Below are 27,257 nucleotides of genomic sequence, written 5' to 3' on the forward strand. Positions count from 1 at the left end.
CCAGCCTCAACAGGGTTTGTGGAGAGAATATTCTCCAGAATGGCCAACAAATGGAGTGACGTCCGGAACAGATGCTCTGTGGAGCTCATGAAGAGTGAGCTACTGGTCTCACTCAACTTCGACCTGTCCTGTGCTGAGTTCCACACTGTAATTTTGAAGGACAAGCCATTGCTTCAGGCTGCAAGGAGCGACAAAAAGTACACATGGAAGAGAAAGTAACGAGAGATATATATATTATATGGAGGGGTGTTCAGAGCAGGTGCTGTAATGTAAATATTTAAATACTAGCCGAAACCCATGGAACATCCACGGAAGGGAGGATGTGGTGTATGGATAGAGTGTACCATTATGGATGGCATAGGGGATTTGCTTGTCCGAGTAAGAGTTAGGAAGAAAGATGAGAATGAAGAGTGCGTATATGAACAACGTATTTATTGCAATCTACTTAAATGACAACGCTACGATATACTTTTGAAAAATGAATGGATTCGTAATAGGAATCGGCATAGCACCACTCTGGCCACACTGGCGCAGTGGTATGTGTCAATGGAAAGGAACAGCAGTAGAACCATAGACTTTAAAAAAATGAACGGATTAGTAAATCGACTGGAATTAGCCCCATACTGGCGCATTGGTAAGCGTCAATGTCAAGGCAGAGCAGTAGGAATATAATACAATGAACGCAGTATCAGAGGTTGAAATTATTTTAAAACTTCTGGATAAACAATGTTTAGGGGTAATAGTCAAGCCTCTGACGACTCCTTGCGTACTCGTATTATCAACCTTGATATACACATCTTTGAACGACCGTGCTCTTGAACATGCCACATATAACTGGCCGTGGGAGAAGACAGGAGCAGGCAAATAGATACCCAGTTTACAGAATGTTTGGCCCTGGGCTTTATTTATGGTCATTGAATATGCCAGGCGAACAGGAAACTGAGTTCGCTGTAGAACGAAGGGTAAACTGGCATCAGATGGGGCGAGTCTGATACGGGGTATAAGAGCTCGTTGTCCCTGGTGGGCACCTGTTAGTATTTCTGCATCAAGTACGTGAGAATGAAGGTGGTGAAGGCGAAGTCTAGTGCCATTGCAAAGACCTTGACGAATATCGAGATTCCTGAGAAGCATTATAATAGCCCCTGGTTTGAGGCTTAGACGGTGGGGCGGCATCCCCGAAGGTGTTATGCTGTTGAGAAACTCAATTGGATAGCTCTGAGCCTCTTCATTGTCATCAGAAATGGTGCAATCAGTGCTGTAGTAGACTGTCTTTGGACCAGGAATTCTGTCCAAGACCTCATCATTTAGCTTCAGAGTATGTTCGTTGGTGGGGCTCAGAATAACCGTTTGAGCAAGATTTGCTTCTGACACATCATCGAAAACATAGTCAATTAATTTTCCCTTTACAATGTTAAATTGGGAGGGAAGTGCGATACATTCTGGGTGAGTGTCGGGGAAAGGCTTGTGAAGTTGACCATTGCCAAGTTCAATCAGCCACTTAGCGAAATCTTGTTGGTCCTCGTTGGCTCGCATGTTTTTCCACAGTTTTACAACAGTACAATGGTGCCAAAGATGAGAACGTTTCAGACAGTTTTCGACAATGACTGTACGTGGCTTCCTCGGGACAACTGGAAGTACCTGTCTGAAGTCACCACCAAGAAGAATTTTTTTTCCACCGAAGGGAACGTCTGTAGCAGTTATATCTCTCAGTGCTATATCGATGGCATTGAGAGCATGTAAGGGGACCATTGATGTTTCATCAACAATAAACATGGTGACTGATCGAAGCAATTCAGCATGGGCAGAGTTTGGTGCTATATTGCAGGTAGACGTATCAATGATAAGGACTGGAAGCTTGAACAGATTGTGAACAGTCCGACCACCGTTGAGCAGTGTGGCGGCAATGCCTGTCCATGCACTTGAAGCAACTCTGAGATTCTGACCACGGAGAAATGAAATCAACGTATTGTAAAGCATAGTTTTGCCACTACCACCAGGACCATCGAGAAAATAACAGCGAGGTCGTGGCGGTGATTTACTCTGAACCTCCACCACTGCAGCACACACAGCATCGAATAGCACCTTCTGTTCAGTGTTCAGAAGGGGTATCTGAGCTTTTGCCATTTCAGCGTGTGGAAAGGAACCAGATTCGGAGTCTAATTCAGCTTCGTCTGGGAGATTCGGAAAACCTAAAGCAGCACAAGTAAGACCAGCATCGAGTAATATTGCTTGAACGTGTTGAAGACCACGCAATTCAGCCACTTGTAAATCACTGGAACGACGAAAGTCCTCAATGAGCGATTCTCTGTGCTTTAGCCAAAGTGTCACTGGATCTTGTGGCTGACAATGGATGCATATTGTGGCAAAGAGGGACCTCAATTCACAAGGCATTCGGAATGAAGAAGCCTGTGTTAGTGCACTGTCCCATTCATCATCGTCTGACAAAAGGTGACGCATAAGACAGGCATCCTTGAATGAAGATGCCATGACGCCACCAACAGTTTTAATGTCATCGAAACAGGTAGCCCCAGGTACATGTAAAAGCAGTAGACGAAAACAGTATCGCTCCATGTCTTTGGGACCGACAGTGTACATGCGAGCTAAGACTTTTTCTCCGCCACGCTTCCGAGCCTGCCACGTTTTGTCAGATGTGAAGACATAATGGTTGGGAATTTCAGTGTAAATCCACTGCCGCGCATTTTCATCATGCGAATTGAGTAGAAACCACGCAGTTAGCATGGTACGAGTATCGCTGGCTCTTTGTGCTGCCTCTTGCTCATGCCCTTGCTCAAAATATACTGGTTGTTGACGGGGAAGATGAACAGGCAATCGAATAACGGAGTGTGACTGCTGATGCATATGGAACTCGGAAAGTCGCCAGAAGGCCTCTGGAGCACTAACATACCTCGCATCGAGGTAGGTCGATATTTCGTCATGAGTTCGTTCGTTAGTCTGTCTAACTTCAACATTAGCACAATCATGCCCCTTGTATATGTATTTGAACAAATACTTGACGCTTTTGATGTTGGTGAAACGAAAGGGGGGGGGGGGGGGTGGGGGAGGCTGATCATGACCTACCCTATGCCACATGGCCTACGCCATTTGTTGAGATCATGGCCACAACGGAAACACAACAACTGGATAGGTAGGGCCTAGGCCTACGCCTACTTTTCGTCACTCGGCGAAGTACACTTTGTTTTAAGCTTTCAGAAGCTGAAGCCTTGGTATTTATTGCTTTATATGATACTGATGGGCTGCTGATTGGTTTCACTTCGTTGTAATCACAGTATATGGAAGAAATTATGGTAAACCCACCTGATGAGGTTCGCGTACACCACGATCGATGACACCGGCACAAATGCATGCTCTGGATTGTCCACTCAGTGGACGGCTTGCTGTCGCCTTCGACTGTCCAATCAGCGGACGGCTTGCTTCGCCTTCACCCAGCAGACGCCAATAAGATGGCGTCGTATCGGCAGTTAATCGGATGCTTTTGGGCCCCAAAGTCGACTAATTCAGATTTTTCGAGTATGGCTGTACGTGATAAACAAAGAGCGCGGTTGGAAGAAATTATGGTAAACCCACCTGATGAGGTTAGCGTACACCGTGATCGACGACACCGGCACAAATGCATGCTCAGGATTGTCCACTCAGTGGACGGCTTGCTGTCGCCTTCGACTGTCCAATCAGCGGACGGCTTGCTTCGCCTTCACCCAGCAGACGCCAATAGGATGGCGTCGTATCGGCAGTTAATCGGATGCTTTTGGGCCCCAACGTCAGCTAATTCAGATTTTTCGAGTATGGCTGTACGTGATAAACAAAGAGCGCGGTTCGTAGATCGTAAATCCATTAGTGCCGTGGGCATCGGGTCACTGGGTGCGGCATAAAAGGGATAACAAAGTCGAGTCCTTACGCTATTATTATATAGATTCATATGTAAATATTTTAGGCCTGTTCAATCGGCTTAATTAAAGTTCTTTAAATTGTACACCAAATGGGTAGTTGGTCTAAATTGTACACCAAATGGCAACACTTGTGCTGTATCTACTTTTGTTTAGTTCAACTGATTGAAATAAAAATCTGTAAATTACAATAGTAAGTTGTTTTGTCAGTCAATTAATTGATGTGGTGTTGAGTAAAAGCAAAACTTACACAAATCTGCTATTTAGGAATGTACATATGTGATATTTAACTGAGATATTGACTGAATGAATATGAATGAATGATCGTTTTAAGGCCATTTTTCCCCGCTAGAGCGGGGGTTAGCCTTGCGGGCCCCATGACAATTCATGGTTCCCTGTTTTGAGGCAATGTTTTTATGGCCGGATGCCCTTCCTGACGCCAACCCTTGGTCACGCTCTTACGATGCGCAGGGATACAGTGTGCCTATTCTAAATCGGGGTACACACCGTGATCATTCATCCCAGCAAGCTGGTACTCAATTTGCCGACCTCGGAAGGATGACAGGCTGAGTCAACCCCCCTGGCGTTAATTCAGCGATCGATCGGGATTCGAACCCAGGATCCTAGGATCCCAAGCCGGCACCCTAACCGCTAGGCCAACACCAGGCTTAACTGAGATATTGACTGAATCTCATTATCTATACTGATGCTCAGACAAGATGTATTTTCATTGATCTGCCAACAATGTGGGACAGCACAGGCTACATAGCCAATGCCAATGTATGAGTCTCATATGTCAGTAAAATGCAATCTTTCTGATCCGCAGCCGAAGCAGTGGATCTGAACCTATGAAGTTTCTTTCATATCCACAGAACAACTAGTCATACCTATCTGCTCACACTTTACGTGGAGAGATATGTATGTCCATAAAAGCATGAAAAATGGCTTAAAAGTGGCAACAATTTCAAAATGTTCTCGTGGGGGGCTGGGGCGGTGGGGTGTCCCTTATCCACATTGAAGGTGGCAACCCTAGTTGGAGATGAATGAGAGGAGATCGAGAGGAGTGGAGTGACGGGGGGGGGGGGGGGGGGGGGGGAGAGGGAGGGTTAGGGTTGTTAGGGTTAGGGAGATCCGGCTAGTAGGACTTTTAAAGTGATTCTTCACCATTGAGAGATCGGGCGGAAAGCGATTATACAACATGATATTCAAAAAAGTTATGGATGACTTATGACAACTCGGTGAATGAGTTGGTTCGGTGACAAGAACAAGCCGATTAGATTTTGGTTGAGGTCCGAATCCAGATCCCGCCTATCATTGGGATACAAAACAAACTATTCAGCCGGGCAGAAGTATGCATTCTACCGAGCGCCGTTATAGTTTGGTGCATGCACCCCTTCGGTTCTCAGAATATTTTCTTGCACCCCTTGTCAAAAATCAATGACTTAGGGCTGGTCTTAGAATCAAAAGACTTGGCATTAGATTCTTAACACTCCTTTACTAACTTTGTAATTGAACCGGCTGGCATGTTTCGCACCCACAGAAATGACGTTTTCCACCCCAGGTTGAGAAACACTGGACTCAGCAAATATCTGGGAAGGTTGACGTGTTTGATCGACCGGCTTGGGAAGGTCTGTTTTGTTGGTTCATACATGGAGCAAGTGTTCACTGAAGCGATTGCCCAGTTTTAATAACAAATAGACAATACTCAAAAACATGAATCTTGCACCAGCATCAATCTGCCAACATCAAAGGCCTTCATGTTACATACTGTCGTGTGACTACCCTGTGTGGTGAACACCGCAAGGTGACACAGATGACCAAACAAGCTTAACACTCCAAGGCGTTCAATCCAATGGCAGACCTTCATTATACGCGCGGGGAGGGAGGCCGAAAAACACTTACCTGCATGAGTCCACCCGACGCCTCGACCCTGCAATAAATCAACTCACACGACACGGAATTTAAACTGTACAAAATTACCAGATTTATTAAAGAAGAAGCCGGTCACAAAATAAAACACGACCAAATAAAACTATAATTCGTAATCGGAGCGCCCCATTCAGACTCGATTACAACACAAGGGATAAAAGAACTGGAAAATAAATACGTGTAGTTTGTGGCACTTAGCTCAAATCGGCTGGTGTATCTCGTCAGGAATCGTCAAAGATCGTTTGAGGCCTTGGCGGGAACCGCATGCTTTGCCGCGCAGCTCGTGAAAGGGAAACCAGGCATTTTCGCTCGCTCCGCTCCCTCCTGGCTTCGTGCGTGAAGTGAACAGGCCACGCCCGTCCACTCGTCTCTGCTCGGGTAACCGCAATTTTCGGTCCCCAGGTACTCCTCCTCACGATCACTATCAACATGTCGGAACATGACCGTTCACGATGATTCCTCCTTGCGCAAGAGCAATAGCGACCGTTCGCTATGGGGTCCAGAACGAGCAGGGAAAATGTCCGCCGTTCCACCTATTTTGTACTTGAGGATCTGTCATCATCCCACGACGTCTATGTCTGCTCCCATCAGCGAGTCTCATCTTACCAGTGCTTGTGCCAATCAAATCCTGGACCAATCACTGCTCTTCGGGGCGTGGCTCATGGCCCTGCCTGTGCCTGTCTGCTCACCAAGTCGGTGTTATCAGCAGTAGTTCTTGATGCCTGGTTTCCGGTTGGTTTTTAATTAGTGTGGTTAATGGCCGATTTGTTATTAGGTGGGTGTAGTGCGGTGTCATAAGGACAAGAAAAGATTAGAGGCAATTACATACAGGGGATTAATTTACCCATAATCCCTCACTAATTAACAAACCACACCCCTCTTATGGGGTCGAAGATACAAGCTCTTCCACGACATACGGTTTACACACATTTCCTACTTATTATACATAGAGGTTTCTTCTTCTTCATGACAGTCAGAGCACACTCATCTGTACACTCTACCTGGCTCTAAGGTAATCATTGTCTACCCCCTACAAACGTAACAATACTTACCCACTTCCACCTTCCCACACTCAGACTCACTCCCACACATTCCAATGCCAATCCAATGTTTTTCAAACACTTACTATTTGGCACAGTCACTGAGCTGGTACTCATTGGACCTCTCATAGCATGCCCTCACACCCTCATCCTGCCACAGTGCCTTCACGTGCTCATAAAACTCCTGCAAAAAGTCCGGATCACCGGATACACCAGGTGAAGCAACAGTTATGGATTTGGTAAAGTAAAATAAAATTTGAACTTTAAAACTTAGTAGTTGATCATTAAAAATTGGAAATTAAAATTAATTAAAATTAAAATTAAAATTAAAAATTAGGGCAAAATGGAGAAGATTGTCATGGGGACCGCAAGGCTAACCCCCGCTCTAGCAGGGAAAATGGCCTTAAAATGCATGTTGTTGTTGTTGTTGTTGTTGTTGTAGTAGTTGATCATTAAAAATACTATCTATCCCTCCACATACTTTTAAGATAATTAAATAAACAAACAAACAAACGGCACAAACAAACAAGTGCAAACGTCCATGATTCCTCTGACACATCATTGACAGAAGCGTTGTGCAAAAAATAAATAAATAATAAAAGCATTTTTGCCCTTTAGCAAGACATCGATTCACATCTGTGGGTTTCTGTCGGAATTAATTCAAGAATGTTCGAGTTTGTGTATCGCAGTGTGTGCTGGTTGCTTCAACACGTTGGAACAAATCAATTTTGGAAATAACAAAATTAATCAAACAAAAACCATCAACCCTTTAGATTGAATAACTTCAAAACAACCACCACCAAGAAGCCCAAATGGATGAATTGTCCAAATGAGGCCACAAACTGAGTATGGTGTTTTATAAAAACACAACCCTGTTAAAGTCAAGTGAAATTTTTATTTTTTAATGCATTGTAAGATGCATCATTTGGAGGAAAAAACCTGCAAACATCAGAGTCATTGTGATAATTTTTTTTGGTGTGGACAAATGAACAAAGAATCTTTATTATTAAGTCTTATTTTGCCACAGAGTCATTGAAATCATACTAAAATACGCCATTTGATGTCTGTCTGTCTGTCTGCTGTCTGATGAATTTTTGACCGCGATACATTCCGTCGTTACTTATCCAATCTCAACTTAACTTGACAGGATGACTAAGGGTTACATAATGAAGGTTGTAGCGCATTCATTTGCCCCCCTCCCCAACGGGGTTTTCTCTGTAGAGCGTGTTTTCCCCACCATTGCCGTCAATGGGGTTGCATGTTGAGGTGTATATCAGTGTTAAGTTAGCTTTATCGTGGCGTTTTTCATGGCCACTTCGAATAACAAAACTAACGATAATTAATAGCATAATATTAATGTTATTACAAAACAATATCAATAATATCCCACCTCCCCAAGGGGTTTTTCCTCCTTGAACAAATGTTGAGTCAACGTTTATAAATAGCTTAACATGGCATTTCCATGGGAGCAACGGCCGAACGGCCTCCACCAGAGGTAAAAATATTATAAACCACAAACACGTTTGATTAGCTTTTTAAACAGTCACTCATGCTGTTTATAACACAAAACAAAGAAATTTGGAGGAATCCCAACATTCGTGAGGTAAGTTTTACTTCCATGACTGAGCGAAGATCTACTGTGCTCGATATACCACACAAGTGTTAGGTTAAAAAAAACATGACCCTTCCTGGCGCTAACATGGTGTTTTTTGTGACGGCCTTTTGAATCTCACTCCTGCTGTTTAACACAAAACTGAAAGGGAGGAAGACTGGGGTGTGCTCATTTACCAAGCAGCTAGCTAGTGCTTGTCAAGCCAGCCGTTCCTTAATAGTTTTGAATGGAGTGCTTGCTCGAATGCTTAAACCCCTTGGCGATCTCTCCACAAGAAACTTGGTAAATGAAAACACACCCAATGTTCTTGAGATCCCACCATAGATCGACTGTAATCTATACATCCCAAAGAGGAATGACCCATCCTGCCACTCCCATAGTGTGCAGGTGCATCTGGTATAACATGTTATAATGTCATGCACAGTCTGATCCATTCAATGACCTGACATGTTATAATGTCATGTACAGTCTGATCCTTCCAATACAACAACAACAGGCATTTTAAGGCCATTTTCCCTACCAGAGCGGGGGTTAGCCTTGTGGGCCCCATGACAATCTTCTCCATTTTACCCTATTTTCTACATCTCCCCTTGTTAACCCCCTTGCCCACATTTCTTCTTCCACCACCTTCAGCTAAGTCTTTCTCGGTCTTCCCCGTCCTCGAAAAACTTCTACATTCCTCAACACGTGACCAACCCCCCCCTCACTTCCTCAAGACCGACTCCAGTAGTGTAATAATGTTGCTTCTGGGACACCTCCGTTTAACATGGGAAATCCCTATCTAATGTCATTTACCCCCTTGTCTTTTTCAAAAATCATAAACACCTCTATTTCTCCCACCCTCATCTTTATGAACCTTTTGTCTGTAGTACCTATCCTTAATGTTGTTCATTAGACCACTCAAACACTACAAATATTTGTTTTCTCTTATAGACCTATCATCCTTCTTCTACATATCATCTGGCAGATTAATCTTTGACCCATTCACTTCCATATTAATTCTTTCCCTCCCTCATTGACCCTAAACACCTATATTTCTCTCACCCTGTTCTTTACGAACCTTCTAACCTTTTGACATGCTATCCTTATTCATTAGACCACTTAAACACCTGTGATCCTTCTGACCTTATGGACCTTTTAACCTTTTACTCTTAATATCATCTGGTGAATATAACCCACTCAAACAACGACCCTACAAATATTTGTTTATGCGTGGGAAATAATTTAATTCTCTTGCCACTCTCTTCACCATCTAATATATTAACAAAAAAGATGATTGAGTTTGGTTCTTTATTAAGATATTTTAACTGAGCTAAGATAAAATGGTAAACCTCCCTCAATGTTCTTATTTGAGCGCCTCCAGTGCCACACACTTTTTGGTAGGCTCTGGCCACCTTTTGTTAAGCTCCGTCCACTTTTTGGAAAAACCCCGCCCACTTTTTGGTAAGCCACGCCCACCTTTTACTAAGCCCCGCCCACTTTTTGTTAAGCCACGCCCACTTTTTGTTAAGCCACGCCCACTTTTGCTATACCCCGCCCACTTTTGCTAAGCTCCGCCCACTTTTGCTAAGTCCCACCCACTTTATAAACTCTTCAGCATTGTATCATTTCCAGGTAATACATAACATCATTTTCAGGGAATTTCCATCACATCATTTCCAGTTAAGACACGCCCAGGGAATTTCCACAGGAAATGACACACACCCAGCCCTTCTTATAAAAGGCACCGACCACACAGGCTTTTTCAAACACGCTTTCTGCTTCACTTGAGAATGGACTCCTATGCCGAAATGGAATGGGATAACTTTGCTATTCCTTGGAGTCCTACTACCTGTGTAGCGCTCAACCTTCAGATTGATGAACTGGACTCGAACCTCTTGTCGATGGAGGAAATTGTATCTGAGCTACGAAATGAAAATTCTACTTTTAACACAACTTGGGATAAAGTTATTTTTTTGTTTGAAGATCTTTTGAACAACCAAGACCCACAGAACGAGTTCTACCTTGATGACCCAGCCAAAGAGTTATACCTTGGAGATCCACAAAATCCTGAAAAAGAGTTCTACCATGATGATACTTATTGTGAGTTATCAAAACAAAACCCACTGAACGAGTTCTACCTTGATGACCCAGCCAAAGAGTTATACCTTGGAGACTCACTAAATTTGGGAAAAACAAATTATGAGGTCTGCCTAGATGGTTCTAACTGTGGAGCCTACCTTGGAGACTCACTAAATTTGGGAAAAACAAATTATGAGGTCTGCCTAGATGGTTCTAACTGTGGAGCCTACCTTGGAGACTCACTAAATTTGGGAAAAACAAATTATGAGGTTTGCCTAGATGGTTCTAACTGTGGAGCCTACCTTGGAGACTCACTAAATTTGGGAAAAACAAATTATGAGGTCTGCCTAGATGGTTCTAACTGTGGAGCCTACCTTGGAGACTCACTAAATTTGGGAAAAACAAATTATGAGGTTTGCCTAGATGGTTCTAACTGTGGAGCCTACCTTGGAGACTCACTAAATTTGGGAAAAACTAATTATGAGGTCTGCCTAGATGGTTCTAACTGTGGAGCCTACCTTGGAGACTCACTAAATTTGGGAAAAACAAATTATGAGGTTTGCCTAGATGGTTCTAACTGTGGAGCCTACCTTGGAGACTCACTAAATTTGGGAAAAACTAATTATGAGGTCTGCCTAGATGGTTCTAACTGTGGAGCCTACCTTGGAGACTCACTAAATTTCATAAAATTAGGAAAAGAGTTTTACCTTGGAGACTTTGAAAACTGGTTTCGTTTTGGAGACTCGGAATGGGGGTTTTGTTTTGATGACTCGGAATGTGATACCTATCTTGGAGGCTCAACAGGAATGTGGTTATACCTTGGGAACTTGGAAAGTTGGTTTTATTTTGGAGACTCTACCTGTGGGGTTCCTCTTGGAGACTCTTTGGATTCTAAAGCAATGAACAATGTTCTTTATTTAATGACGCTTGATTTAAGCAATATCAAGAAAGTTCGAGGAAGAAAATGCTGGAAAATTCTTTCTTCCCATTTCTACTTCTTCAAACTTAAAAGCCTTGAAAGACAGAATTGGAGGAAGAGGAAAAAAAAAAAGAAATACGTATTTAAAAAAGAAGAAAAGAAAGATTATGTTAGGGTTTGGGTGGGATTTTGAATGTGAGGGTTAGGGATGGGGTTGGGTTAGGGTTGGGATTTTGAATGTGAGGGTTAGGGTTGGGGTTGGGTTAGGGATGGGGTTGGGTTAGGGATGGGGTTGGGTTAGGGATGGGTTGGGTTAGGGTTGGGATTTTGAATGTGAGGGTTAGGGTTGGGGTTGGGTTAGGGATGGGATTGGGTTAGGGTTGGGATTTTGAATGTGAGGGTTAGGGATGGGGTTGGGTTAGGGATGGGGTTGGGTTGGGGATGGGGTTGGGTTAGGGATGGGGTTGGGTTAGGGATGGGGTTGGGTTAGGGATGGGGTTGGGTTGGGGATGGGGTTGGGTTAGGGATGGGGTTGGGTTAGGGATGGGTTGGGTTAGGGATGGGTTTGGGTTAGGGATGGGGTTGGGTTAGGGTTTGTATATTATTATGACTCACTCGCACATACACACACACACAAAAGTTAAGCCCCAACTAAAAAGTTGTGGGATTCTGTGTTTGGGGTTCACAGATTTAAAAACGTATCCCCATTATACACACACAAAAGTTAAGCCCCAACTAAAAAGTTGTGGGATTCTGTGTTTGGGGTTCACAGATTTAAAAACGTATCCCCATTATACACACACAAAAGTTAAGCCCCAACTAAAAAGTTGTGGGATTCTGTGTTTGGGGTTCACAGATTTAAAAACGTATCCCCATTATACACACACAAAAGTTAAGCCCCAACTAAAAAGTTGTGGGATTCTGTGTTTGGGGTTCACAGATTTAAAAACGTATCCCCATTACATTTTATTTATTTATTTATTATTTTCAAGGGTATTATCTGCTTACTTGTGTTTTTTGTAATTCTTGTGAGTAAAATGAACCCAAGATTTCTTCTCCATTTAAATCATATAATTTGTAGGTCCAAGGGACTGTATCCATTACATCAATGATTTTAAATAATTCACGAGTCCATTTTTGTGTATAACCTTTCTCAAAATGACTTTTCCATTTGTATATTCTTACAATATCACCAACTTTAAACTTGGGCTTTCTCAAATTAATCTCCTTTTCATATTCTAATTTTGTAAATGTTTCTGATGGTTTTGATTGTGTTGATGAATGAACTGTATTATTGTAATTATCTACAATATCCTGAATTAAATACACCCATTTTTGAGAACCGAGTTGTGTGAATTTTTTATATAATTTCTCTTTTAAAGTACGATTAAAACGCTCAATAACAACTGCCTTTCCTTCATTAAAGGTGCTGTATAATTTAATACCCTTCCCCTTAAGAAATTTCATGAATATTTTGTTATAGAACTCTGTTCCCTCATCAGTCCATAACTTCTTTGGTTTCCTTTTATCCCGATCAAATATTAGCTTAAAGGCTAACATTAAAGTATCACCCCTTTTATTTTTTAAAGGGACAACCCAGGCAAATCTACTCCTCAAATCAATAACGGTTAAAGCATACCTGTATCCCCTGTCATTATTCAATTCAATTAAATCAGCGGACCATATGTGGTCAGTGTATTTAGAATAAACCTTCCTTCTTTTAAACTTTGTGATTATAGGTTTGTGTAATTCTTCAGCCAAAAGCTCCTCAGTCTTGATGGCATCATTAGAGCCTAATAGTTTTTTGAGGAATAACCAAGACCAAGTTTCAATTTAGCATTTATCAAATTTCTCACAATAAACCTATCAACTTTCTCTCTCAACGTTGGATTTTGTATCAAAGACAAATTATACAACATTTCGCTGTCGGCTTTATGTTTTTCAGTCAACGTAGTGGTTTTCCCATAAGCAATATCATGCTTCATACACACTTCGTCAACCCTATTTGTAGGTTTAGACCAAGGTTTAGGATTGTCAGCCTCATCTAATCTTTTATCCAAGTTTGTTCCTGGACCACAGAAAGAATACCCTGGAAGGTGTAATTCCCCTGGAATTCCAGTTGTTGTAAATTTACTTCCTGACAGAAACTTTTGTATGTCTCCTCCTCTTTTAGGAGAGATGAATTGGCACTTTTTAGAGCCACATACTTGACATATTCCTTTTTGATAAACTCTATTATTTTTAGCTTTAACATAAGAGATATTTTTAGATTTAGTTTTCTTTTTACATTTGAGACAATAACTCATATTTATTTATCAGAAAAATTCCGACAGAGTATCAAAACCTTTTTGGTTTTCAACATATACATTTCAATCTTTATTTTTAAAACATAAAGAATCCTAAGGAATGCCTTCACTCTCTCCTCCATTTATTTACAAATAAAAACTAACTAAAGTCAATGACACCAACATCATCAATCACATAATCTTTTCCTTCTTCTTCTTCTTCTTCTTCACCACTTTCTCGTTTAAATCTCTGAAATTGAAGACATTGACGTTCTTATTTTTGAAACCATTATCTTCATAAGAGTTGTTAATTCTTTAATTTCCTCTTCGGTGCGTTGAGATTGATTTATTTGCTTTAATACACTCAATCTTTTATGAATCTCAGTGATTTCCATCTTTTTATATTTTTCCTCCCTCTCTCTTTGCTCCCTCTCCTCCTCCTCCATTTTCTCCCTCTCCTCCTTCTCCTTTTTCTCCCTTTTCTCCCTTTCCTCCTTCTCCCTTTTCTCCCTTTCCTCCTTCTCCTTTTTCTCCCTCTCCTCCTTCTCCTCCTTTTTCTCCCTCTCCTCCTTCTCCTCCCTCTCCCTTTCCTCCTTCTCCTTTTTCTCTCTTTCCTCCTTCTCTTCTTCAACTCCTTCCTCATCCCTTGCTACCCTTGAGTTTGAACCCCAAAGAATATTATACATATACTCATCTGGATTTTGAGATATTCTTGTATCTATAATTATTTTTCTCATAATAGGATACCAATAAGATTTGTTGACGATTTCTAAAAGAGTTTTATATTTCATAACTTTGAGAAGTTCATTTTTATTTAATATTTTAAACAAGTCTCTATTTGTGGGTTTAACAATATCAGTATAAGGCCAGTTTTTTATGACAAAATTCCCATGTATATGCTCCAAATCATAAGGTATGTAATACCGAGCACCCTTTTCTTGTAGGTATCCTTGAATACAAAAATTATAATTCTCTTGTAGTCTTCTTCCTGCCATTTATGTATCAGAAATATATGTGAGATTAATATTATGACAGGTAATACCACCCCATCTTCCCACTACCAAATCGGTTTGTATTCCTCGGCTTTCTATCCTTATCTCATTACCTTCCTTCTTTGTCATGCGAACCATCGCTATACTATCATATATTTTTATTTTCTTAAAATCACGTATTTGTTGTTTACTAATTGTACTTCCACATAAATCCTTATCTTCACCAAGTGGATAATATTCTTCTTTACGAGACTGATTTAAATCATGTAGGTCTTCTATGTTTATTGAAAAAGACCAATTATACCCTAAATCAGGCATATCATACCCCCATTTATTAATTCGCATATTAACTAAATGTCCTTCTTTATAAAATTTAATTGTAAGCAGGTAGTTAAATTCAATGAGGAAAGGTGTATGGTCAGTATAACCAGGTGTTGTGGTTGTAAATTTTACTTGTTTCACAAAACGTGCTGTTTTCTTTAAAGATATATATTGTGATAAATCACTGAATCTAATCAAGTCATTCGCATCTGTAGGGTTTGGATAATTGATTAATTTATAAGTATTCTTCATATTAATATTTTTACTTACACTATATTTTTGTCGTTCAGCCTGTGCCTTTGTATAATAATTTGATAAATCAATATCCTGAGAGGATTTTCCAAAGATAGAACCATCTTTTCCAACATAGGTCATTTATATTAGATAAAAAATGATATCATAAAAATTTTCATTATTGTTGAGTTGAAATAATACATATAAACATAATTGGCCACAACATTTAGAATTAATTTCTTGAACTTGGAATGTTTGATAAACACCATTCTGTAAGAATTGTATTACTTCAACAGGTGGTGGCATACCATAACTATCAAAATAATATTTATCCTGACTATTATGAATACAAACCCAATGAGAACCATTCTGTGTGTCTAAATTCATAATAATATTCTTTGTATTCTTATTTATATGTGTTAATTCATCTCTCATACAAATAACCACATTATCAATTTTTAGTGTTTTACAATACTTAGCTAGTTCTATATTTGACGTTGTATTCTTTCCAAATTGTTTAAACCATTTATCCATTTATTTATGAGAAAGATACAATCCATTACCCCGTTTAGTTAGTTTAACACCCGCTTGAGCGATAGAGGAAAGCATATCTCCAACCAACAATCTAGCTTTATCAGGTAGACTTTCAAGTTTTTGAGCAAAATCTACAATTACACCACTTCCACTAATTTGTTTCTCCAACTCCTTGTTATGTCTTTCCAATTCTTTTTGAGCTTTTAGTTGTGCCTTCCTTTCGTTAGCAGTTTTTACCGCTGCTGAAATACCACCAGTCAATGCTCCCGCCGCACTTAAACCAGCAAATAAAGGAATTAGAAACGGGAGAAATCCTCCTCTTGACTCATCTATTGAATATTTCTTTAACATAGGTTTCGTCATTTTAATTTTAAGTGATCCAACATCATTTAGTGTTTTTACTTGTGTGTGTGTGAGTAAAACATCAATTCTTACAGCTCCTTTTCTTTGAATTGTATTAACATTAATAATACAAGGCTTTTGATTTTGAATACAAGATGTTAATTTATTAAGATTGATTTGATTAACATATACCCCAACCATTTATTTATGAGAAAAAACCTATGTGATATTAATCATAACACCATTATCTGTATTAATCTGTAATTCTGTTTCCTCCAAAAGCAAACAATATGCATTAACCTCTTCACTCTCCCCTCTTTCAATGTATAGAGAAGTATCCACTCGATTAGACTTTATAGTTTCCTTTTGAGAACTCAGGTCAATTGCGTAGATTGTATAAAGTTTTTGAAACGCAACCATATCCAAAATAGGATCATTATTACCATTACTTTCACACACCTTTTGGTAGGACTTGTAGGCTTCCGCATAATCATTTTTTTCCCAATCAATTTCCAATCTATCTCGCGGATAAAATGTGCCATCAAGAGAAACCCGAAGTTGTTTCACCTTAGCATTATCACTCAGCGCATTATTCTTATTAGTACCGTCCTCTCCATCTGGTTTTTTAAAAATGAGCCAGAGGTATCGTGGCTTTCCTTGAAGAACACCCAAATTCCAAGTGTAGGTAGTGTGTTCCAGTTTAACGTGTTGACATCTTCTTTTAAGGTATGATACATTTAGCGGTTTCTTTGAGTTAAGTCTTCTATTTAACATCTCTTCCGTTTTAAGATTAGGAGTATATTCACTGATATACCAACACAAATCATTAATAACAAATTTATTGTTGTCTCCAAAAGCATTTTCATCCCCAAAAAGCAACCTATTTACATTATCATTCCTTTGTAGTTGAAATCTAATTTTAAGACCATACAAAACTTTATCATAATCGCAAAATCCAAATATACCTTTAAGAGGTACTGCTACGGTAAAACTATTCACTGCTTTTGTTTCATCATTATACATTGACTTCCTTTGACTATAACCAGGGTCTGCGTTTGTACCCGTTGACATATCAGGAATAAAACCTTCAACAGCTCCCTTACCCATTCTATCACTAAACGAATATAGTGTAAATTTCATCATTTCAGATGTAGCAGAGACATAATCAACCGCTTCAACCTCTTGTGTTCCAATATACAGGCGGACACTGTCAAACATTTTCCAGAAGAAATCATTTACGAGTGTAGCATTAGTATTATTCGCAGCCTTAGTGAATTTAAATTTACACAGCAAGAAACTATCAGCTATATTCAAGTAAGTTTGTTGATTATTTATTTCAAAACTTTTTGTTCCGTTTGAATTCCAGTCTGTTCCTGTTATAGCATTTACCTTAAAATAGTCTTCCTTTTTAGTGGAGTTTGAAATGATAATCGTATCATCCAAATCATAGATACTATCAATCGCTTCCATACTTGTATTTATATAGCATTAAAATTGTTGAAACCCTGACCCAAGTATTTTAATGATTTTTTGTCGTTCTTGTGAAGATAGTTGAGTTTTACCTTTTTTTATTTCTTTGATTGCTTGTAATTTATGAGACTCCTTTTGAGCATCTTTTATACTCTTTATAGCACCCGCAACGGAGCCCACGGCAGAAGCAGTTGAACCAATTAGGTCTTTATGTTTAAGGATGGTTGAACCAATACCCATTAGAGTATCAATTATCCCATCTCCTTTATTTCGAAATTGATGACCTACACCTCGTTGTCTCTTAGGTTTATAGTATCCTCTACCCACATACCTTGTATAGTCTGGTGAAAGGAACATGCCCTCCCCTGTAATTATTTTATATTTTCCCAACTCGTGTTTTCTCACAATAACCATTATTTATTTATTGAAAAACTTCACGTAGGTGAATTCTGATGGATATAATTTCATCATTAAAGGATATCATACGATTATCTTGGTCGGTTATCCTAAAATTTACTCTGTATATGGTTTTTCCTGACACAGGTAAATAGACAAGATTTTTTGGTTCCATATTAAATTTATAACCAATCGGGGTTGAGTATGCACTGAATGAAAATATTGTATTTGTTCTTATTCCATCGTTATAAGCACCATCAATCAAATCACAATGAATTAATACTGAATTTATACCGGAGGATATTTGGATAACATTATCACTGTAAAACGTCCCGTTATTTTCAATCTTTTTTGAAGAGAAACCCAATAGCTCTCTAAACGAATTTTCAATCGTGAAATCAACTTTATAATTATTTTTAAGTTTAATAGTTGATTTTGAAGTGTGTTTTTGAATATCTATTACAATATTTTTTGGTTCATCACCTTTTTCTTTCATAAGGCGAGAGACTTCTGAAGATATTTGAGAAATCTCGTAAGCTCCAGGTGAAACAGTTATAGTTTTATATCCACTTCCTGGATTATAACTAAACTTGCTGTTTTTCTCTGTGATATTAAACAAGGTATTATAAGTTTCCATCGACAATAAAGATGCCTCATATGAGGTAAGGGGGTCAAGTTGTAGTGGGTAAGGGAATGAAGCTGTGTAATCGCTCGTTGTGAAATTAAAACTAAGAATTGTGCTTCTCATCTTATTTAATATCTAATAAAATATCTTTGTATTGACATTTATTAATTATTTTCATATTCATCAACTGATCTAAAATGGCTGAGGATTCATTAAAACAATTGTTGTTTCCAGCCTTCTTACTACCTAACAACAATAATAGCCTATTAACTAATTGTGATGGGTCATTTGGAAGAAAACTAACACCTGAACCAAGTTTACTTAAAGCATCAATAATATGTTTCTCCTTCTCATTCTTCTTACTTTTACCAGCAACAGAAACTCCATAATCAAGTGCATTTAACAACTCAATATATACCCTATCTTCCTCTCTTTCCATATCAAGTGGTTCCTCAAAATATTTTGAACCGCTGAATCCGGGGTTTGTTAGAAGAAACATTAATCTTGGAGTTAATTTAACATTTGGTTGAGTAGAACTCAAGAACATCAATTCATCATTAAATATCAATACCTTTTCTTCCACAAGATGAAACACTGCTGGTTCTTCTGTTGGAATGAGACCTGCTCTGGTTTTTGAACCCGCCGAATATTCATTGTTTTGAAGAGCTTCCACAACATAATTAGGGGGTTGATTTACCTGCTCAAGTTTCCGAAATAATCCCTCGTCATCATATTCTAATTCACCAAGTTCTTGTTTTGTTATCTGACTAAAATCTTTGAGCATTTGAAGTTTTTTCGGAGTAAATTCTACCGTGGGAACTGTAGGTGAGTGTTGAGTTTTCAAAAGTGGTTTAAAGAATTTCTCTTGTTTTCTTTCAAAGGCTTCTTCACCAGTTAGTTTCTGTCTCCGTTTCTTCTTTATCTCTTCCTGTTGTTTAACAACTTTTGAAACTAATTGTTGATGTTCCTTAAACTTTCTTTCTCTTTCTTCGGTATTCATTTTCTGTATTTATTTATTGAAAAATATCATTTAGTATCTCATCTTGTTTCACAACAATATATTTATATTTTCCAATCGTGTGTTTCATATAATTTTCAAATTCTTTTTTACTACATAACGTAGAGCAATTATCTCTCCAAAAATTATTTACATCTATTGAATTTAACTTAAATAAAATAAAAGTATTGGCATTGTTTCTTATTGAGCGTCGAGGGAGTTGAAAATATGATTGACTAAGATATATACAATTACAAGAAGAATGTCTCCCTCTTGTATAGTAGCTATCCATTACTGTTTGGTTTCTCTCATTAACACAATCATCAAAGATGACGAGGTTCTTTTTTGATTTATCTAAATCTTGAGGTGAAGGTATATCATCCGTATTATCACTGAGAATACAAGTTATGGGTTTCGATTTTGATTTCTGTGTATCACAAAATAATTGTATTATATCTTCAATATTATAATCATTCAGTTTGTTTTGAAGTTTAAATAAACCGATAATGTCTTCCTTTTTAAGACCTGCATTAAAACCCTGTGAGAGTAGTTGATACTCGGGTTGAAAACTTGACTTTGTAAAAATTATTAAATTATCATAATCTAAAAAATTAGGACCAAGGAGCATCTTTAAAAGTAAACAGGTTTTCCCACATCCGCTTGAACCAACTATTAGACATCTCAATGAATTTGGAATGTTTTTATGGTTATTAAACTTTATCTTATTTTCCCAAACGGGTAAAAAATCATTCATTTATATATTTGGAAAACAAGTCATCTAACTTTTTTTGAGCTATTTTAGAAACTCTATATTTTATCCTGAGTTCGGGTTTAATTTCAAAATAATTCATTATTTTATTTATATAGTATCTTGTATTAACATTTCCATTAAAATTATTTTGAATAATAAATATCATTAAACCCTTATACATTTCCTCAATACAAAGAGTCTCTTTCCTTGTAAGAAATGGTGTATTATCACCATAATGCTTAACATTCATCTCTCTTATTAATCTTGTAAAGTAATTCATTTTTGGTTCTAATTTAAAAGAGTTATATGTTTTTTTATATTTCTTATTATCATTAATTAGAATATAATCACAGAATAAACATTGTTTATATGAACCCTCATTATTAAGCCCTATTCTATCACAAGCTGGACAATTCTCTAATTTATCATATGGAGAGTCTGGAAATTCTAAATATCCTTCAGAACTTATCATATTTATATAGTAAATTTTTACTTAAACTAAACGCAAGTTTATTCATTAATAAATACAATGTTTCAAAGCACAAAAGACAAATTTCAATCAATCTCTACTTCGGTGGAAGATATAGAAAAATATGTCAAAGATGTTAAATTGAACAAAGATAAATATGGAAATTTTTGGGTAAAACCAGTTATGGAAAATAACATGAGCCCCTCTATTTCATTTAAAGGAAGAGCTCTAACTATACCTGGAAAGACATCCATTAAAGTAAATCTAACAAAAGTTTCTCCTCTACTCCTGGCAATTTATTCAAAGCTTGAAAAAGTGATTGACCACGATACTTTGAAAAAGAATGATAAGACCATTAATAATTCTCGAGGAGACATTTGTATTTTCTTTAATAATCCAAAGGGTGTAGATCTAAGTAAAATGAATGATGTTAATATTTCTGGTGAAATGTCATTTCGTTCTATGATAGTTAGAGATTATTTAAAGATAACTTTTGATATTAAAAATGTAGAGATTGAATCCGTTAATGAAAGAAAGTATATTGGTATAGATGGAAAGGTTTTTTCTGCTAATTAAATATGAGTCATTACAGCAGTGAAGATTTTACTATTTCATTGAACTCGGACGATAGTGATGATAGTATTTCATTGAACTCGGACGATGGTGATGATAGTATTTCATTGAACACAGATGATAGTTATGATACTAATAGTTTGTGCTCAAATGATAGTTATGAGAGTAGCTTTATTGATGACTCTGAGTATGATTCTGAGTATTCATGTGATAGTTATGACTTAGATGATTCTGAGTGAAAAAGTGTTTTAGTTTAAGCACAGCGATATATATAAAACGGAGCTGTAAAGCTCAAAAGTGTTTTATTTTAAGCACAGTGATATATATAAAACACCACGTTTTCTCACGCTATAAATATGGTTTATTGTGATACTTGCGAGAAGGAAGTAAAATATTATAAACAACATATTCTCACCGCAAAACATACATACAACATTTTAAACAAACTTTCCCCTCTTCCACCTGAAACAAAACACTGTTCTACATGTAATAAAAATATCCTCAAGAAAGGCTTCAAAATACATCTTAAAACAAATCTACATTTATCAAATTTTATCACAACTAAAAACTCTGATGGAGCATTCAAAGGACATATTAAAATAAGAGTCTTTAACTTCAAACCTCCTGAACCAGAGTCTATAGTTGATGCTGTAGAAATAGTTAAACCTGCTGTTCAAACGTTGATTGAAAAAACACTAAAGGAAATGAAACCACTTAAATTTTATATGGGAGTAAAATTAGAAATGACAAAGGATGAAGGAGTTATAGATGCACCATACATGAGAACTGAGCCACACTTTATATCTTCATATCAAGATTTTAAAACATCAGGAGTCTATGATGAACTTATTAAACAAGAGCAAGATGTGGATAATTCAATCGTAGGAAGTGGATTCAATATAGGAAAAATTATTTACATAGACATTCATATTCTTAAATCAGATCCTCTAAAAGCTTCTTCTTACATTGATTTACCCAGTGTTATCAAAAATAGAAAAGCAGTTATCAATATCAAAAATAAAGACAATAAATGTTTTCTCTGGTCTATTTTAGCACACTTACATCCTCCACATTTTCATGATGAAAGAGTATCTCATTATAAAAAATATGAGAATACATTAAATACGAAAGATCTAAAGTTTCCGATGACTTTAAATGATATTCCTAAATTTGAAAAGATGAATAATTTATCAGTTAATGTTTATGGTCTAACAGAAACAAACAACATTCAGGTTTTAAAGCTTTCTGACAATTGTAAACAAACTCATATTAATCTTCTATATTTTAATTCAGACGAAAATTCACATTATACATACATCAAAGATATTGCTAAATTAATAAAACCACAAGTCTGTAAGAGAACAAATAAAATATATATTTGTTTGCGTTGTCTTAACTTCTTCAATTCACAAGAAAGATTAGATAAACATTCAAATTATTGTGGCGAACATAAATCAACGGTAATCAATATGCCTAAAGAAGGCTCAAAGATCACATTCAAAGATGAAAATAAAAAGATCAAACATCCATTTGTTATATATGCTGATTTTGAAAGTATTTTAGAAAAAATTGATACTGCTTCTCCAGATCCAAAAGAATCATACACAAATAAATATCAAAAACATACTCCTTGTGGTTTTTGTTATTATATCAAATCATCCGTTGGTGATAAATATAACAAGTTAGAGATGTATAGAGGCTCAAATACCCCAGAGGAGTTTGTGAAACGACTAGAAAAAGACTGTGTTCGATTAACCAAGATAATGAGAGAAACCAATAAACCAATGTCCTTAACAAGTAAAGAAAAAAGGGAATTTATAAAAAACAATGTCTGTCATATTTGTGAGGAGAAAATTGGTAAAGGTCTAAAGGTTAGAGACCATTGTCATCTCACTGGTAAATATAGAGGTCTGGCTCATCAAAGTTGTAATATTAATTATCAACTCCCCTCTTTCATTCCTGTCTTTCTTCATAACAACGCTCATTATGATACACATCTATTTATCAAGGAACTCTCAAAGACTTCTGGAAGTATCGCAGCAATTCCAAACACGGATCAGAAATACATTTCATTCACAAAAACAATTCACACATCTCCTATTACTCATATCAGATTTCTTGATACATTTAAATTCATGGCAAGTCCATTGGTTAACTTGGTTCAAAATCTAAAAGAGTTTCCATGTCTTTCAGAGTATTTTTTAGATAAAGATTTTCTAACACAAAAGGGAATTTACCCCTATGACTATATGGACTCATTTGAGAGATTCAATGAAACACAACTTCCTTCAAAAGAAAATTTCTATAACAAATTAAACAACAGTAATATATCTGATAAAGATTATGTACACGCACAAAATGTTTGGGAAAAATATAACATCAGGAATCTTGGCGAGTATCACGATTTGTATCTCAAAACTGATGTGCTTTTATTGGCCGATGTATTTGAAGCCTTTAGATCTGTTTGTCGCACTGGATATGGATTGGATCCTGCTCACTACTACACAGCACCTGGATTGGCCTGGAGTGCGATGTTGAAAATGACAAAACAAGATTTGGATTTGATAACCGATGTTGATATGCTTTTGATGATTGAAAAGGCAAAAAGAGGTGGAATTTCACAAGTCTGCTCGAGTAGATACGCAAAAGCAAATAACAAATATCTTCCAAATTATGATCCAACGAAAGAGAGTTCTTACTTGATGTACTATGACGCAAACAACCTGTATGGCTGGGCAATGTCTCAGGCTCTTCCTTATGGAAAACTTAGATGGGTAAAGGAAAAAGACTACAAAAACGTTTTACAAGATGTATGTATCTCTACACAAAAAGAATTGGATGAAGAAAAAGTTGGTTATTATTTTGAAATTGATTTAAAATATCCAGAGGAACTCCATAACCTACACAAAGATCTCCCATTTGCTTGTGAGAAAGAAAGTCCAAAGAAAGAATGGTTGAGTGATTATCAACGATCGTTTGATATAGGTGAATCAACAGAAAAATTACTTACTACATTATATAACAAGAAAAATTATGTTCTACACCAAAGAAATTTGCGACAATATTTATCAAAAGGTCTAAGAGTAGAGAAGATCCATAGGGTTCTAAAGTTCAATCAAAGTCATTGGTTAAAGGGGTACATTGATTTTAATACACAAAGAAGAACAGAGTCAAAAACAGATTTTGAGAAAGACTTTTATAAATTGATGAATAATGCGGTCTTTGGTAAGACTATGGAGAATGTGAGGAAAAGACAAAATATCAGATTATCAACATCTTGGGAACAAGCATCAAAATTAATTAATAGACCGAGTTTTACTCGAGCTGAGGTCTTTACTGAGAACTTTTGTGCGATCCATTTGATTAAAGAGAGTATTGAAATGAACAAACCTATTTATATTGGGACAACAATTCTTGATTTATCAAAGTCATTAATGTATGATTACTTTTATAATAACTTGAGGAAGAAATATCAAAATGATGTTAATCTACTTTATATGGATACAGATAGTTTTATTTTGAAAATTAATACCAACGATGTTTATTCAGACATGAAAAGAGACATTAATATCTATGACACGAGTAATTACAGTCCAGAGAGTGAGTTGTTCTCTTCTAAAAATAAAAAGGTGATTGGAAAGTTCAAGGATGAATTAGGAGGAAATGTCATGAGTGAATTTGTGGGATTGAGGTCTAAGGCTTATGCTTATAAATACATTGTGAATAACGTTGAAAAAACTGATAAGAAATTAAAAGGTGTAAAGAAAAATGTCATTAAAGAAACAATAAACTTTAAGGATTATTATAACTGTTTAACAACAAAGAAAGAAGAGTTTAGAAAGATTAATGGAATAAGAAGTTATAAACATCAATTATATTCAGAAGAGGTGAATAAGAAAGCATTGGGGGCTTTTGATGATAAGAGGTTTATTTTAGAAAATGGAATTGATAGTCTCCCTTATGGTTATATAAGTATATAAGTGATAAGATATATATAAGTGATAAGATATATATAAGTGATAAGATATATATAAGTGATAAGATATACATAAGTGATAAGATATATATAAGTGATAAGTTAAAAAGGGGGGGTTGGGGATTTTAACGGGCTACCGCCGCCTTTTTTACTATTATATAAATGATAGAACCAAGTATCAACCAGACTAAAGAGTGGAGGTGTAATCAACCTTGGTATATAAATGGAAAACATAATGAATGTGAAAAATATCAAATAGGTATAATTGAAAAGGCAACTGGTAAAAAAATTCACAAAACAAATAAGAGAATTAATTTAAATACAGGTGAATTGGGTAAAAAAGATGGAAATATTTTTGAGTGGACGGAAAACTTTGATGGTTGTCAGGAAAATATATACTTTAATTTAAAAATGGTATGTGGCACTGGAGGTGCTCAAACAAGAACATTGAGGGAGGTTTACCATTTTATCTTAGCTCAGTTAAAATATCTTAATAAAGAACCAAACTCAATCATCTTTTTTGTTAATATATTAGATGGTGAAGAGAGTGGCAAGAGAATTAAATTATTTCCCACGCATAAACAAATATTTGTAGGGTCGTTGTTTGAGTGGGTTATATTCACCAGATGATATTAAGAGTAAAAGGTTAAAAGGTCCATAAGGTCAGAAGGATCACAGGTGTTTAAGTGGTCTAATGAATAAGGATAGCATGTCAAAAGGTTAGAAGGTTCGTAAAGAACAGGGTGAGAGAAATATAGGTGTTTAGGGTCAATGAGGGAGGGAAAGAATTAATATGGAAGTGAATGGGTCAAAGATTAATCTGCCAGATGATATGTAGAAGAAGGATGATAGGTCTATAAGAGAAAACAAATATTTGTAGTGTTTGAGTGGTCTAATGAACAACATTAAGGATAGGTACTACAGACAAAAGGTTCATAAAGATGAGGGTGGGAGAAATAGAGGTGTTTATGATTTTTGAAAAAGACAAGGGGGTAAATGACATTAGATAGGGATTTCCCATGTTAAACGGAGGTGTCCCAGAAGCAACATTATTACACTACTTGCCTCAATATTATCAGTTCCTCAATATTATCAGTACCTCAACATTATCAGTGCCTCAATATTATCAGTTCCTCAATATTATCAGTTCCTCAATATTATCAGTTCCTCAATATTATCAGTTCCTCAATATTATCAGTTCCTCAATATTATCAGTTCCTCAATATTATCAGTTCCTCAATATTATCAGTTCCTCAATATTATCAGTTCCTCAATATTATCAGTTCCTCAATATTATCAGTACCTCAACATTATCAGTGCCTCAATATTATCAGTTCCTCAATATTATCAGTACCTCAATATTATCAGTTCCTCAATATTATCAGTTCCTCAATATTATCAGTTCCTCAATATTATCAGTTCCTCAATATTATCAGTTCCTCAATATTATCAGTTCCTCAATATTATCAGTTCCTCAATATTATCAGTTCCTCAATATTATCAGTTCCTCAATATTATCAGTTCCTCAATATTATCAGTTCCTCACTATTATCAGTTCCTCACTATTATCAGTACCTCAATATTATCAGTTCCTCAATATTATCAGTTCCTCAATATTATCAGTTCCTCAATATTATCAGTTCCTCACTATTATCAGTTCCTCACTATTATCAGTTCCTCACTATTATCAGTGCTTCACTCACTTCTGCGAGACAGGGCTCTTTTCACATGTCATTTCTAGCATGGGATCTGAACCTGAAAGTCTTTTTAACATAATTTCCAGCACTTAAACGAAAGATTGGAAATTTCAACTTCGTTAACCGTATTTA

General features: G+C 36.9%; 1 protein-coding gene across 2 annotated transcripts in view; it reads right to left on the bottom strand.

Moving 5' to 3' along the window:
- LOC137426662 (guanine nucleotide-binding protein G(s) subunit alpha-like) overlaps window positions 1-27,257 on the bottom strand; it is a 182,043-nt gene that overhangs the window by 106,651 nt on the left and 48,135 nt on the right. Inside the window, exon 5 of one of the 2 annotated variants that reach the window (XM_068115426.2) lies at window positions 6,958-7,055. The exons of the other annotated variant lie outside the window; for it this stretch is intronic. Within the exon in view, the coding sequence (XP_067971527.2) occupies window positions 6,958-7,055 (98 nt within the window). The remainder of the gene's footprint in view (window positions 1-6,957; window positions 7,056-27,257) is intronic. 2 annotated transcript variants of the gene reach the window in all.

Source organism: Myxine glutinosa, chromosome 5, assembly GCF_964187855.1.
Source record: "Myxine glutinosa chromosome 5, kmMyxGlut1.1, whole genome shotgun sequence".
In the NCBI taxonomy this organism is placed as follows: Eukaryota; Metazoa; Chordata; class Myxini; order Myxiniformes; family Myxinidae; genus Myxine; species Myxine glutinosa.